The following is a 17,118-nucleotide window of genomic DNA, read 5'->3' as shown; positions in this document are numbered from 1 at the left end:
AGCGTTTATCAGGCCGTTTGTTTTATTATTTTATTATTTTATATATGGCCATGTCGAGGATCTTTATAACTTACTATGCAGTATGGTTATGGTCCTAGCTGAAGGCGATAGTTGTTTAATCTCAATTTTTGTGGTTAATGTCGTTTGAGCATCACGACGGATGACAATGGTGGAGAAGAAGCAGCTCATACAAGTGAGAGGTTAACTAGCTATAAAAACCAGGTTTAATCTATCATATTCTAAATAAGGAATTGCCTGTACCAAGTCGGGAAGGTGACAGTTGTTTTCTATTCGTTTGATGTGTTTGAGCCTTTGATATGTCATTTGATAAGGGACTTTCTGTTTTGAATTTTCCTTGGAGTAAGGTATTTTTGTTATTTTACGTTTGACATTCCCATGCATAACACCAGGGCTTACACCAAATTTAGTAGGAAGTATCAATAATGTAAAAGACTTGTATACAAATTGCTTCGACCACCAAAAGGAAGACAAATATTACTTATCGTTATTGAGTATGTATCAATAAGAATTTCATGCTACTAACATTATATCCTGTGTTACAAAGTTTAAGCCGACTAGGCACTGGTCTGTGGTGCATGTCCTTTAGCTGGAGTTTGCAAACCACTGATGGAAAAATATAAATGCAGTGCCAAATAGTTTTGATGTTTCCATTAAAGGGTTTGTTCAACACAGAGTCATTCACGGTCTTTCACGGTAAATAAAATTGGAAAATGTATTAACAATTCATTCCTTAATACAAATATTGTCTTCAATTATCATTTATTCTATTTAGTGTTGATAGTAGATGTTTTAGTCTCTATTAAATTTGTTCATAGCTTTGTTAGACGTGACGATTTAGATCGTAACATATTGTATATACCCATGTCTTTTGTTGAAGTTTGTATAACTCATGATTGACATTCACAACAGTATACTATGTAAGTACCAAATTTTATAATATGATGCTTAAAACGAAAACACGTATCTTCTTTCTTTTTAAAGGTTAACATTAGCGTGTCTCAGCTGTCGCACATATTTTGAAATGCGCAGTTTATTATTATATATAATATTTGGTTTACGTTTCAAAAACATTCTGAAATAAGAGGATTTATCTCAAGAAACCAAACGGTAAGAGTTTTGCAATATAATTTTCTGAATACATTCTGGTATTTACCAGATACATTAAGTATTATTAAGGATTTAGTTTTATAATCTGGAAATAAAATTTAATTTTTATTTTTTATGTGCAATACGACGTACTTTTAATTAATTTTGGTTTCGAGGACAGGCCGACATGGTTGGAGAATGCAGGTATTGGCACCGTTAAAGACACAATTCTATTTTAATGTTCATGTCATGGTTGAAAAATGCATAGAATGGCACCATTATGGACTCTTTCATAATTTTGTGTTCTTGTGCGTGTCAATGGTGGGGCAAATCTGTTTTGTTATTGGAGGTTAACCTGTGATAATGTAAACGTTACAAAAAATACGTAACGTTTTGTGGCATTGATAAATTCGTGCGACGCGCAGTTTATACTTCGTTTGTGGTGTCCTGGTGTACTGTCGTTAATTCATGGGAGGTGTCCGTTGTTATTCTGTGGTTTACTTGTTGTAATGTACTACTATATTATTTATTTATGTATTTCTCTGTCTTAAGTGTCATATAAGCGGGAGGTTTGGCTAGTCATACAACCAGTTTCAACCCACCATTTTTCTCAAAATGTCCTGTACCATGTCAGGAATATTGCAGTTGTTATCAAATTGTCCGTTTCTATGTATGTTGTCGGTTTTTTTTTTTGCTGCAGTTCAATATTTCTGTTGTTACGTTGTTTTCCTCTTATAGTTGATGTGTTTCTCTTGGTTTAAATTTGAAACCCGGATTTGTTTGACTATTGAACAGCGGTAAACTACTGTTACCTTTATCCTGTCCCATATCAGGAATATCATGACAGTTGTTTTAAGCACATTCAATCGGATTTACGTAATCTGTACTATTTATGACGTTGCTGTATGAAATTAAAGTATTTTATCTATAAAATAACAGCAATTACATAAGTTTATAGGAAAGCATCAATTTATATCAGTAGAAACTATGAAAGAAAGGCGAAAGACACCAAAAAGGACATTCAAACTTATAACATGAAAATAAACTGAAAACGTCATGGCAAAAAAAAAAAAAGAAAACAAAAAGACCATAAATCAAGCAACAGTTTACAAAACACTATAGACTGAGAAACACGAACCCCACAAAAACTGCGGACGATTGCAGGTTCTCCGGATAGGTAAGAAGATCCTGCTCCACTAGTGGCAACACTCTTTGATACGGTCTTACATAGTTAGTCTTTTCCTTTTTGTTATCTATTTCACTGTTATATTAGGGTTAACGACTTTTCTTGTACTGATATTTAAATGCCTGTAAATAAAATTGAGAATGGAAATGGGGAATGTGTCAAAGAGACAACAACCCGACCATAGAACAGACAACAGCAGAAGGTCACCAACAGGTCTTCAATGCAGCGAGAAATTCCCGCACCCGGAGGCGTCCTTCAGCTGGCCCCTAAACAAATATATATACTAGTTCAGTGATAATGAACGCCATACTAAACTCCAAATTGTACACAAGAAACTAAAATTAAAAATAATACAAGACTAACAAAGGCTAGAGGCTCCTGACTTGGGACAGGCGCAAAAATGCGGCGGGGTTAAACATGTTTATGAGATCTCAACCCTCCCCCTATACCTCTAGCCAATGTAGAAAAGTAAACGCATAACAATACGCACATTAAAATTCAGTTCAAGAGAAGTCCGAGTCTGATGTCAGAAGATGTAACCAAAGAAAATAAACAAAATGACAATAATACATAAATAACAACAGACTACTAGCAGTTAACTGACATGCCAGCTCCAGACTTTAATTAAACTGATTGAAAGATTATGTCTTCATCATATGAATATCAGGCATAATCCTTCCCGTTAGGGGTTTAGTATCATACCATCATAACATATATGAGAAGAACATAACCCGTGTCATGCCAACAACTGGTTTTTAAATAAATGTGTTTAGTGCCGATGCAAAGACCCTATAAGTGAATCAATATTAACGCCAAAATATGCAATCTTTAATGACCTGACAACAGTATCGTAACTATATCCCTTCTTAATAAGTCTATTTAAAGGTTTTGTTAGTTTCAGAGGTGAATACTGACATTTTTGTGCTTTATAAAGAATATTTCCATAAAAAATTGGATGTGAAATACCTGAACGTATAAGAAGTCTGCATGTTGAGCTATATTTACGAATGATGTCCTTATAGCGATGATAAAATTTAGTAAATGTTTTGACTAGTTTGTGATATCGAAAACCCTGGTGTAATAATTTTTCAGTAATACATAAATTTCTCTCGTTAAAATCTAAAACATTGTTACATACACGAGCGAATCGTACAAGTTGAGATATATAAACACCGTAAGATGGTGATAAGGGAACGTCACCATCTAAAAATGGATAATTAACGATAGGAAATGAAAAATCATCTCTTTTATCATATATTTTAGTATTAAGCTTTCCGTTAATGATATAGATATCAAGATCGAGGAAAGGGCAGTGGTCATTGTTAGTATTAGCTTTATTTAAAGTAAGTTCAACAGGATAAATTTCTTTAGTATACATACTGAAGTCGTCATTATTGAGAGCCAAAATATCATCCAAATATCTAAAAGTATTATTAAATTTGTGTATCAGATGTTGTTTCGATGGGTCTTTACTGATTTTTGTCATAAATTGTAACTCATAGCAATACAAAAAAAGGTCCGCAATAAGTGGTGCACAGTTAGTCCCCATTGGAATTCCGATAACCTGACGATATACGGAATCTCCAAAGCGAACAAAAATGTTATCTAGTAAAAATTCAAGGGCATATATAGTATCAAAGCATGTCCAATTGACATAGTTTTTTTGTTTATTGCTACTAAAAAATGACCTAAAAGAGTTTGAACATATATATTCACATTCTGACTTTTTAAATGCCCATTTAATTAGGTGTGTGAATTTTTTCTTAATGAGAATGTGAGGCAATGTGGTATATAGGGTAGAAAAATCAAAACTTTGAACAGATTCAAAATCACCAATATATGCATGCAATTTATCAAGTACTTCCAACGAGTTCTTGACACTCCAAAAGTAATTAATTCCACTCTTTTCGAAGGCCTTATTTGAACAATTTATTATCAGGTTTTTGATTGTACCAAGTGTACTGGTAAGAAGAATAGACAATTTAGTAGTGGAACAATGGCTTGAAGACGAAATGAATCTATATTTGTAAGGTGTTTTGTGTAGCTTCGGAAGCCAATACATAGTTGGGACTTTCATTGTATTTGGTTCTGCTTGTAAAGCGGTAGCTAAAAGTTTATGTTTGTTACAGATGTCGTTTTCTGAAAATGGAGTCAGTTGGAATGTTGGTGAATTGGTGATTTCTTTTTACAGAACCTCAATGTAAAATTTACGTCAAACAATAATAATATTATTAGCAGCTTTATCGGCCGGGACAAAAACAAATTCCTTCGCTAGTTCTTTTAGTTTATGTTTAATACGAGAAATAGGTTTATTGTGGTTATTGTTAAGAGTAAAATGTTCTTTAAAATGTTGAATACGTATATCAACTATGTTCATTACTGATTTAAAAAAAGAGTCCAAAGATTTGTTGTCAGCTTTTTCCCGTTTTATTCATTTCAAACAGTAAGTATGGAGTGAGTCGTGGATGATATTACGACACTCATTCCAATTAATAATTGACGGGGGACGATATTTAGGTCCTTTACTGAGGAATGATTTTAACTCTCGGTCTTGAACGATGTTAAGATCTCCTGTTATAACATGGGAAATGGGTCCATAAATGTATTCGGAATTACTGCAATTACATGAAGTAGGTGTATTTTCACTGATATTAACATCTTTACACAATTGGCTATAATTAAACACAAATTTCCGGGTAGATTTCTTGTAAATATAACAAATAAGAGGGAGCTCAGTATTATCAAAATATCCCGGAATTTGTTCTTTAACAGAATGGTCGTTAAAAATACCGGCAATATTTACAAAATCAAAACCTTCATTGACATACTTTATTTTAATAAACTGTTTTTTATGATCTTCAGGGCGATCAATTTTGGGAAACAGTTTAGAATAACAATATGCCATTATAATTTGAACGATTTCATACTTAGGACTGCTATATGAAATTGTGTTGCAATCCTCTAAAATTTTATTTAACTTATTAACCGGTAATGAACAGAGCTTTGTTAACAGATAATGTCTGCCGTTGTTTTTTGAAATAGAAATTAGGTCCGAAATATTGGTATGATTGGTCCGAAATTTTCTTTGATTGCGATTTTTTCTACGACCATGAGAACGGTTTTTACGAACAGTTTTAGAAACTATATCCAAAATGTTAACAGAATCGGTTCTTGATATATTACCAATTCCCATGATATTATCATTAAGACCGAGAGGGTAGACTGTCTGTAATTTTTTAATCCAATTTAATTCAATTATTTTCCGCGATCGTACAAACTTTGAATGAGATTCACCAGGCTGCTTATTTACTACTTCTAAAGGTTGAACTGCTAAATATTTAATAGGATGATTGTGCTTCTTAAGGTGTTGATAAATGATACTTTTGAATTTATTGGGTCTTTTAAAACGATACAGATGTTCTTGAGTGCGTTTAGACAAATATCGTCCAGCTTCACCTACGTACTGAATACCGCATCCCGGTTTGTTTCATGTGAGTAAATAAATTATACTGTTTGTTTTTCAAGTTATATCAGTTTCAAAATTTAAAGAAAATGTGCGACCATTAAACGTGGACCTTACCGTATTGTTGGTGGAAAGACGGGGACATGTAAGTCATTTTTTGGCATGACACTTATCGATAGAAGGGTAACCACGATTTTTATTGTTAAAAATGTTAGCGATGGAAGTATTTTTAGATAAGCGATTTTGAAGATTGAGACGTGTAGATACCCTTTGAACGAGTTTAGTATTTAATATTTTTTCCATTTCTAAGCTTCATATTTGTTTTTTGTTTGTGAATTATATTAGAAAGGAGCAAAGACTGGCGTCCAGAATATGAACCAGCATACAATGAATTAAATTATGTAAAAATGATAAATCTGTTCGGCTAAAGATGTCAAACGCTATCCGTATTAATTACCCGAAAAAGAAAGGGTATATTAGGGTAGCGACTGACGTCTGACTAAATAGTAGAATGGGGCTGAATATTGAAATACTACTTTTTGATAAATATTCCTAAAGTAATGAACTAGAGAAGTTCTCGCTCGGACACACACTCCATAATCTAGTATATTATAAGAGCATAAACCTGAAGCACGGGGAGGTACTCTACTGTCTCCACACGGCACTAAAGACAAACTCTGTAAAAAATAAAATTGAGAATGGAAATGGGGAATGTGTCAAAGAGACAACAACCCGACCATAGAACAGACAACAGCAGAAGGTCACCAACAGGTCTTCAATGCAGCGAGAAATTCCCGCACCCGGAGGCGTCCTTCAGCTGGCCCCTAAACAAAATGCCTTTCGTTTGTGTTGCTGTCTAAATGGCGTGTATTCTTCATTGTTTTTGTACTTTATTATACTTTCATCTTTCCTCATATATCTTGTCATACATGATATATAAATGGATAATTCTTCATAAACAAGTTTCTAGCTTAGCAGGAAATAAAGCAAGCTACACGAAATTCCTACTGAAATATGTCTCCAATTCACAATTAACGATGGAAATTTGAACTGGTGCTAACAGGTAAGTAAATTACAATAATTGTTGTACACTATAAACTTTTATGTATATCACAATACCATCTTACACGAATAAATACATAATTATCAATACATATCCTTGTTTAAGTAAAAATCAATATTCATAAAAATAATGTTCTTTTGTAGATTTTTCTAAACTATGTTGTTCGTAGTCCAATTTTTTTTTGTTGGTAGTGATCATCAAGCATGCCTTTGGGCAAACGTGTCTTTCTAACGAGGCTAAGGAAGACTTTGACAAATCTAGGAAAGCCCTGACAGATGTACAGGAAAACATTGGAAAAGTTACCAACAAACTTGAAAACGACAATAAAAAGATACTTGGCATATTTAAAGACACTCTTAACACTATGGGCCAAAAGATAAAGAAACTTAACACTGATTTAAAAGTCATTGGAACACAATTTGAAAACGACAATAAGAAGACACTTGTCATGTTTAAAGGAACACTTAATACAATGGGTCAAAAGATTAAGAAACTTGACACTGATTTTAAAGTCCTTGGAGAAGATTTTCGTAGTAAGTACATGCAAGACAATATTAAAACTGGTATTTCAAAAATGATTTAAGTGCTTTTAACAATAGATATATTTTTCATTCATAAATGTACAAGCGCGTCTAAATTGGATAAAATAATACTAGAAGTATGATTTTATGTGTATGCAAATATACAAATTGATCAGAATTGATAAATTTTCATATTGTAAGGGTTAAAAAGATTTAAAGCACCTTTGGTATGCATGAAATTGCATTCATTCACTTACTATTCTCGATTCGCAAGTATACATAGACAAACTGATCAAAGATACCAGGCGTATATAATATATTAGACTCACCAGTGGCGTTCAGTTCAGGTTCAAGCTTTCTATAGAAAAAGGCAAAATATAACTTGTTCCCATTTTTCCAGGTACTTCAAATGATTTTGGACTCGAATGTTTGCTTGCATACTGTAATGAAAAAGCAGAGGGTCAGGTACAGCAAGGTTGTTATAATAAATGGACTTCAGTATTATTACGATCTAAATGTTAGAAAAAATGCACATTGGTTACAGTATTAGTCCACTTGTGATTTTAATTGCCTCCTCCCCCATCTGTATCTTACATTTTTAAACATTTATCTTGAATGTTTAAACAATGTGATGGAACTCCAAACAAAGATCGGATGATTATGTGTAAATAAATTATTTCAAATTGACAAGAAATTTATCTGTATTTATTTCAGAAACAAAATGGCACAAATATAACGGTCACTGTTACTATTACAGTCCCGAAGCAAAAGACTGGTTTACTGCTGAAGTGAGTGAAAACATCGAAATACTATAATAATTCGTTATTTTTCATTAAAAAGACCGCAGTTAATTGCTTTTTTAAAAGAACATTTTATTTTCCGATTGATGTTTCGTCCATTCTTCTGCAAAGGGCAATCAACATTAACAGATTAAAATCAAAACAAACTACCCTATAAATAAACTAATTGCATCGTAATGCACATACCTGATTTACTTTCTGAATCAATATGTAAACGAAATTTATTTTTGAACAGAGAAAATGTAGAGAAATTGGAGGATATATTGTCAAAATTGATGACAAAGAAGAAAACAGCAATATTGCTGTAAACAAAGCAACCAGTGGTAAGTTTTGTTTATTCAAATGTCAAAACCAGAAAACATGTTAAGTTTATGACTCATTACTTGTATGCTAAAAGGATAGGAATTGCTTTTACATCCGCAGCACGTGAGTTCTCTCTCACTTTTTAGTCGGGGTTGTGTTCCTCAATTCTTGATGTATGTCTTTTATATTTATATACGTATGTTGGTTTATTTGAAACAACCATCCTTTACCCCTTTGCATTAGATAGACCTAGGTAAAAAGGTAGTTCACTGAACCTTATGAATATTTACAAAACAAAAAAGTCTAATAACCAAGATAGAATGTTAAGCTGAGGAGAATATGATAGAAAAATAATATAAATGAAAAATGTTTGAATATTAAGTTGATAATATTTGTGTAAAATTATCAATTCCTAGAAATATTGAGATTGTTTTACCAAAAAGGAATCAAATAAAGAGCATAGTATTTTATCTTAACTTTTCTGACTGTACAAGTAAAACACATAATCAAATAGTTGCTATTCAATAAAACGATACTAATCAAATATCAAAACTCCTTTTTTCTGATACACAAAATTCGACATTATAGTGTTTCCAGAATACGATTTAACAACATTTAAAATGATCCAAATTGCACTTCTTATAGTACATTCTTTTGGGAATGTAACAGAGTGAAGACACTTCTTGAAGATATCGACAAATTGACTTTCGGTTTGGCCGGTTTCACATTAAAATATAAAATGGACAGCTTCATTCGTTTGAATTTATAATTATAAACACGGAAAGGTACAGAACATGGTAAATTAATTAAAAAACTTAATTATTATTTTCACGTTAAATAATGTACAACCACCCTTTGCTTTTCTGAAGTACTGCAATGGCTGTGCAACGTGATCATAACGTAAAACTTGAAAATATTTGGATGGTGATCAGCATGGTGACCCGTCGCCTTCATTGCATTTTAAGTTCTGTCCGCGATCTAAGTTACCAAGTCATCAAACAAATCAAATATGCAGCGTCTTATCTTACAGGTCATCACTACTGGATTGGCTTGACAGATCTCAAGGAAGGGGAATGGCGCTGGACCTATGATCAGTCGAAAGCTGAGTTTACAAATTGGATTTCTGGTTATGGTGCCAAGGGCACAGATAGTAATTGCGTGCTGCTACATAATGGTAGAGCAGATTGGTTTGATAACTATTGTCATTACAAATCGCTATACATTTGTGAAAGCAATTTCTGTAAGTAGTTTCTTGATTGATATTGATGTACTCCAGCTGCATTCAATGATCAATAATACACCATTTATTGTCTTGTTTAGTTATTATGAGTCTTCATGCAAGTCTGGTCAATAGATATATTATGATAAAATCTGTAGTAATATGGGAATATCTGTTATATATTTCTTTCGCTGATATTGGTGTTTTATTTATTTTCGTTTTTTTTTTTGTCTTCAAGGGTTTGATATTCTTATTTTCCTTTATTTGTTTTGAAGGATTAATCCTTAAAATAATCTCTATGATCAACAATTGGTAATCACCATAGAAAGAAGAAGGGTAAGGTGTTCTATATTTGAGATATCATTCGTTGTGTAGCTCAATATAAGAAAAATCCAAAATGTTAATTGAATCCGAATCACCTCATGTGAAGAAAACAAAATGTTTGAAAACAATCAAGATCAGGAATATAAACTGTGCAATATTTTTCTATCTTTCTTTCTTTACTGTAATATTATATAGGCCCAAACGCTTTTTGAATTTTAGATCATGAACCCTTAGTTATCTAACTTTTATAGCTTTTCTTACAATATGTATCTTTCGTCTACTCTTGAGCCAACATCTATAGATAAGTACACATTCCCTTTTACTTCTGTTATTTGGTTTGCTAGTTATATCATTCACAATTATACTAGATCTGATTGCTATAATGTATATATGTATGTATATATATTTTTTTCACTTCTATACAGTTGACATTACACTGAAAAAGCTTATTATTCTTTTTTGATAAAGTGAATATTAAAATATCAAAAAGTACTCTTAATATTTCTATGTTTTTTTTTTCCTTTTTCAGGTTTTTAAATGATTAATAGAAGAGAAAACACTCGAAGCAAGAAAACACAGAAGAATTATGTTTAAAATGTTGAATAAAATGGAATAAATCATTTTAAGCCTACAGCAGATTTGGTACCCTGAGCTTGATTTCAGTTTTTATAAAAATAAGAAGATGTGGTATAATTGCCAATGAGACAACTCTCCACAAGAGACCAAATGACACAGATATTAAATACATAAAGAAAAGAAATAGAACATTAATATTATGGAATATGTAGGCAGCTCTCTCACAAGCAAAAAAAAACTATTGTCCTTTTTAGTATCATTTTACTTTTAACTGTGTTCATTTTGTCCTCTATTGCAATATCATTATTAAGGATATACATGTAAGTATGGAGTTGTGGTATGATTGTCAAAAGAACAACTTTCATCAAAGACCAAATTACAAGAATGTAAACACCCACAGGTCTTCTTACGGCCTTTAATATATATTTTTTTAAAGAAAATATTTTTTTCTTCGTACGTTCTACTATTAATCGTTTGTTATTCCATTGATTGAGAATAAACATAAGTGTTGGTGTTTAAAAAAACTAGACCGAAAGTCAAAAATGTCGTCATTGACATATCGTAGTTGTTTTATAAAAGAATTTAGCGTTGATAAAAGATATTTTGTAGTCTTCGTTTAAAAGTAAAAATTTGTCCAGACTCGGGTCGATTGAAAAGCATTATATCTATTATACTCGAGCTCATCTGTTTGTTGCAGAAGACTTTATGTTGACCCCTTATTATTTTTCTTTATTTTTTTCTCTTTTTTTTGTTTTTATTTTTTTATTTCTAAATGTAGCTATGTCATTGAAACCAAATATACCACGCAGTTGTTGTCGTTTATATAGATAAAAATTGTCAGCCGATGTCTCAACTCTGTGAATATTTAAGTCATATCGGGGTGATGTAGAGCTTGACATCTTGAATAGACAAGTTTTTGTTGTTGCCGGCCTTTAGATGCTTATGGTTATTTCTGCCGTTGGGTTAATGCTTCATTGATGTATATCCAATATCTTTTATTTATGTATGTTAAATTGTCTCGGCCCTTTAGATGTTTTTCATGCTCGCGATTTACACAACAGTAATTGCAGGACGTGCTTGCTGAGGGTTATTTACAAAAAGACAATTAGTTTGCAACAATTTAGGTCATGCAATGAAAGTAACACTAACTGTTAAAAAATAACACACCTCAACTACTGACATAACTTAAGAATAAGGCCAGATATATATTAGCATATGTAGCGAAGTAACCTATGTTTGTGAGATTACATTTTCCCTAATACTGGAGACATAATTTGATGGAAAAAAGCAAGACAATACACACAGGCTATAAAATCATAAGTCCTCCGAAAAGGACAGATAACACCACGGTTAAAAGGACAGATAACACCATGGTTAAAAGGACAGATAACACCTGGGTTAAAAGGACAGATAACATCACGGTTAAAAGGACAGATAACACCACGGTTTAAAGAAAACAAATGACGAAAGGACGAATCAAATTTCACAAAACTTAACATTAAAAAGTTGAAGACTGGCCTCATCATTTCATCAAACTATCAGGGGTAGAACTTTGGAGATTCATTTATTATTAGTGATTGATAAGGCTTCAATCCATAGTGGATTTGTAAATGTCAGTTGTCTAAACTACGAACACAAATTCATCAGTAGGTTCTCAAAAGACATCTGTGGCGGGGGGGGGCTATACGAACAAGGTACTAAAAAAACCTTTCTCGGACATTATGGGGGGTTGGTGTTTTTCCGCTAGACTTTCTCCGTTCAATTCATAAACCCTAGGTACATGAACATTTTATAACTCCAAAACAACTAGTTCCTTTAGTTTCATCGATTGTGTTATAAGGCAAGTTTCATTTGGTGTTATTCATAACGAAGGCAGGATGACGAGATCTGAATAAAATCAGTCCCTTTATTAAATTGATTGTAAAATGCATTCAATTAAATTCGATATATTGTTTACTGTGTTTATGTATAGGCACATGTAGAAATTAATTGTTTGCATTAATTATTCCTGTCAAATAATTGTACTGCATTTCATAAGTTTTGCAAATATTTGGATTCATTAATTAAAGATAGCTTTCAGGAAAGAAGATTACCTCTGATTATAAATCATTGATAACTTTCTTGAAACAGCACAATTCTACAATGTAACTAGTGCCAATCCGAATTTTCATGTTACATTTTCCGGTAATAAATTTGGTGTAAATCTTATGTATACATGTAATTTGGACCGAATTAGTTGGATTTTTCGGGTGTTTGATTTATCTCATTCGATATATTTCTAGGGGAAAAACTGTCATTTCTTTGCAGTTGAACAAATAATGAATTTCCTTTGTATAAAAATCTTATGTTTGAAAAATATTTAATTTAAATATTATTTACACATTTTATTTCTGTTTATATCTAAATCTGAAGTTGAAAAATTATAGTCATCATATTATCAACCAATGAGATCAACTATAAGCAAAGCCATATCTATAAAAGATTCTAAGATATATTGTAATATCAAGATTTAAGATATCGTAGCTATGTTGCTGAAATCCTTTGAGATTCCGTCATTAAATATTGTTTTTCGAGTATCGTGTTGCTTATGGTTGTAATCCATGTCATCTTTGTCAGTAGTTTTTCAAAATTCCTGATTCTCATTAGTAGCTTGCGGAGTTTTTACCCAGTCGACGTGTGCTTTCCTAGGTTATTTATTTTCCCTAAAAATCATTCCTCTGAGACTCTGAGATGTACACGCAAAAATTGAGGAGATAACTCAAATTCAAAGACATATTACAGAACCTAATTCAATCATTCTTTGGCAGCCATATTTGGACATTTTGATAAAAAGAAAAAAAGAAGAGGAGTATTGAGCCCAGCAACTCTCCAATGACATATGATAACATGACAAGGATTAGCATTGTGGTGGTTCTCACTTTATATTTTTGATCTGAAGACCGACCAGCTCCTATTTTCGAAAAATGCCTATACCAAGTCAGGAATATGGCAGTTGTTTTTCACTTGTTCCGTTGATTGATAGCGTTCGATGTTGTCAGTTTTTATGGACTTCACCCTTTTGAAATGTCCTTGGAGATCAGTATTTTGTTATACTTTTTTTCTTATGATTCACAGTAACGGCACATATTATCATACACATTAACATGAGGCAGGTGTTACCTATGAAATGGGACGAAGTCAATAAACCTTAAGAATACTTTACGATATCCCGCTAACAGATGATTTATATATTAGTATATAAACAATAATTTTAAAAAAAATCCCAGCATTTATAATTTCTGGTGAAAAAGTAAATGAATTACGGAAACATATCCGATGTTATCCCTATTGTTAGGAATTTTATACATGACGTCATTTTCAATGTATTAACAAAGAAACGCGTTCTTCGGGTATCGTTTTTTTTTCTCTCGTTTTAAAGTATAGTTTTATTAAAAACATAATAATTTATACATAAAAACAACGAATAAACAAAGTCGGCTAATTACTGATCATTTTACAGATACAAAGATCTCCCTGATTGATCTGAGATAAGTTTCCCACGAGAACTCATGTGTTTGCTATAAAATCGAATGTTGAATAAGCTCTAAACTCATTGCATTATGTACACAAACAGAATAAATTCAAAATGTTCGTCCTCATTATTCTTTTTAGTAATTAGTTATTTAAATTTGCGGGAAATCGTATTCATTCATTAAGGTCAGAAAAAAAGTAAAAAAAGAAGGTAACGATTTTGAATTCATTAGTGTATTGATTTTTATATAATTGTTTTGTTTTATTGATTTCTTTCTTTTATTGGGGATTTGTAACCATATGATTATTGTCTACGGTGCGAAGATTGTGAGAAAGCGAAGGATGTTATCCCCCAAAATATGTGTCACACAATATATGTTTTATTTTTCAAAGCTTTCAATTCACCTAATCCCTAAATAAAAGTGCGTGCAGAAATTGTAAGGACTACTGCTATAATGGACACTAATCCGCATAAAAGTGTCGACTTCATTCTGCAATAACGTGGACCATCAAACGGAAAGATGCAGATGAAAAAGAGCTGGACCACATGGACCGTCGTGTAATTTGACGATAAAACATTAAGGTGGCACGGCAGTATAAACATTCCGGAATTTTGATTGGTCTTTTGTACCCTTAAGTCAATGTATCTGAACAGTGTGATCGGAAAAAAATACAATATCTACTGAACATACTTTCCCAAACTGAGGAATGAATCAGGTATAGAAAAATATGAAATAGTTTTACATACAGGTGAAAATGAATTTTTGAGAATTATATTAAATTGTGTATGCACTGCATGATAAAAGACCTAGAAGCACTAGTGGCCTTAGGTTCATAAAGCAAAAAAGTAAACGGTCATCATACATTTTCAAATTCATTTCTGAATATTATAATGAAAGTACTTTAGTTAACTGTATAACTATGTAGAATTTTGGGCAGTGTTAGAAAGTGGTGAAAATTTTAAAAAGGCTATAATTATCCCTATGGGCCAGGAAATAATACCTTGCCACCTTAAACAACTTCATAAAGTGGAAAAAACATTACAATAATTTCTGGACCAATATCTGGTATGGATATGAAAATACGGACTGTCATATAGAAAACAGCTCATAATACATACATTATACAATCTTGATGATAAACCCACTTTGAATATAAAAATAAGAAAATGTGGTATGATTGCCAATGAGACAACTCTCCACCAGAGACAAAATGACATATCTTCCGATGAAGTTTTTTAGAAAAAGGACGAGACGTTCTTTGACATAACCCTGGTTCATCAACTTTCTGCTCAGACACTGGTGACGTTTTACAAAGTTTGAGTAGCAGGGGTACAGCAGTCAATATTGTGTTATAATCTTAATCACTATAAAAACAAACAAATATGTCAACAAAGAAAAACAAAAAGGCATACAGACAAAGCACATTAGCAAAAACGATAGACAAAAATACAAAAATTTACCATAGCACAATAACACAATGACGGGATGTATAAGTACCGAGCCACGTCAAATGGATATGACCAAAAATAGACTAAACAGTAACAGTAAGAATTTACAAAGACAAATAAAAGAATACTATAACACGTTATTAAGATGATAAAAACGTCAGTACCTAAAATCTATACTTCAAGACCATCGTGACTTCATTTTTTAGAGTTTTTTGTTTGACATTTTTGTTTATTTTTAAATAATGTTTTCGCAATTATATTTATATAATTGAGTATTTCATTTCATGTCGATCGATAATGTCTAAATAAATTATAGAATGAAAAGAATTTATATCTGTACAGGTGATTTAGTTAACCTTATTTTTTGAAAGCAACCAAATTCAAAAGGGAGAAGAAACAAACAATAATTATTCTACAAAAAAATACACACATACTTATCAAATCATCAATTTTGAAAACACTTCGGACATAATGCAGATGGTGAGATAACTTGGTTCGCAATGTATGAAGTCAAAAGATCAAACATGCAATGATATCTTCTCGGTTATCCTATTCAACAATGGAAACTAGTCCTTTATTTCTTAAACAATCCGTTTATTTATAATTTACCACATAATTATGTTACATGCAAGACCGGATTTGCTGTTGATTAACGTACCGTTGACGTGTACCCCACATCTTCTTTTCTTCATATGAGGATTACTAAATATAGTGCACACAAAATGATTAAGAGCTGGAGCTGTGTATATGAGGTTGCAACTAACTTAGATAAACCTAACAGATGCAATTGGCTTGTGTTTGCCTTCGCCGATTTAATTTTTTCGAATATATATATATATATGTTTATTTATAATTGCCAGCATTTATACTTTTATATTTATAATTGCAATTCGCTCAAAACTATGGTTTTTGTGTAATTTGCCCAATCCGAGTATGGAAGGCTGTATGTTTTAATTAAGACTGGGTCAAACCAAACATTTTAGAATTGGTTTTTACTGCTTCTCAACTCTTGATTTACTAAGCATGTGGCATCTTAGTATAAGACGTAAATAATTACACTTGCCGACAGAGCCAGAATAATGTCTCATGGTGGTATGACATGTTTACCAATGGACTGTTGTGACATTATGATCTGACACGTTCAAAGTCCTGTACAGTGTGTTGGTTTAGTACAAAGCAAGGTTCATATTCACATATGTTAACACCTTCTCCTCCTTATTTGCTTGTAACATGCCTATGACACTAAAAATTCCATTCACCTATCTATCAAACAGTGTTTACAATCTGGTATTCTGGTTATAGTGCCAGGGGGCAGACACTAATTGTGTGTTTCTTCATAGTAGTAGAACAGATTGGGTTGATTACAATTGTCATTACAGTGCATATCCTATTTGTGAAAGCAATTTCTGTGAGTAGTGTCTTGATTGATTTTTTGTACTCCAGCTGCATTCAATGATCAATTATACATCTTTTATACCCTTGTAACCGGGTCTGGTTAATGAAGATATTATGTTAAAATCTGTTGTAATATGGAATATTTGTTATATCTTTCCTTTGCTAATGTAGGTGTCTGGTTTTTTTTTTTTACTTTCAACT

General features: G+C 32.1%; 1 protein-coding gene across 16 annotated transcripts in view; it reads left to right on the top strand.

The window, feature by feature from the left end:
* LOC127725278 (perlucin-like protein) overlaps window positions 1-17,118 on the top strand; it is a 216,163-nt gene that overhangs the window by 154,882 nt on the left and 44,163 nt on the right. For 4 of the 16 annotated variants that reach the window (XR_007992900.1, XM_052232156.1, XM_052232166.1 and 1 more), the window contains 4 exons: window positions 8,055-8,128; window positions 8,376-8,463; window positions 9,474-9,683; window positions 10,516-10,607. The exons of 4 other annotated variants lie outside the window; for them this stretch is intronic. Coding sequence is in view for 9 of the 12 variants with exons in the window: in XM_052232156.1 (XP_052088116.1) it covers window positions 8,055-8,128; window positions 8,376-8,463; window positions 9,474-9,683; window positions 10,516-10,523 (380 nt within the window). In the remaining 3 variants the exon portion in view is untranslated. Of the gene's footprint in view, window positions 1-1,035; window positions 1,129-6,726; window positions 6,820-6,962; window positions 7,353-8,054; window positions 8,129-8,375; window positions 8,464-9,473; window positions 9,684-10,515; window positions 10,608-17,118 lie in introns of those variants that run through there. 8 more of the 16 variants (XM_052232164.1, XM_052232154.1, XR_007992897.1 and 5 more) reach the window with 7 other exon arrangements.

Source organism: Mytilus californianus, unplaced genomic scaffold, assembly GCF_021869535.1.
Source record: "Mytilus californianus isolate M0D057914Y unplaced genomic scaffold, xbMytCali1.0.p SCAF_15, whole genome shotgun sequence".
NCBI classification, from domain to species: Eukaryota; Metazoa; Mollusca; class Bivalvia; order Mytilida; family Mytilidae; genus Mytilus; species Mytilus californianus.
The sequence above is the reverse complement of the archived record's forward strand: the minus strand, read 5'-3'. Positions and strand labels throughout refer to the sequence as shown.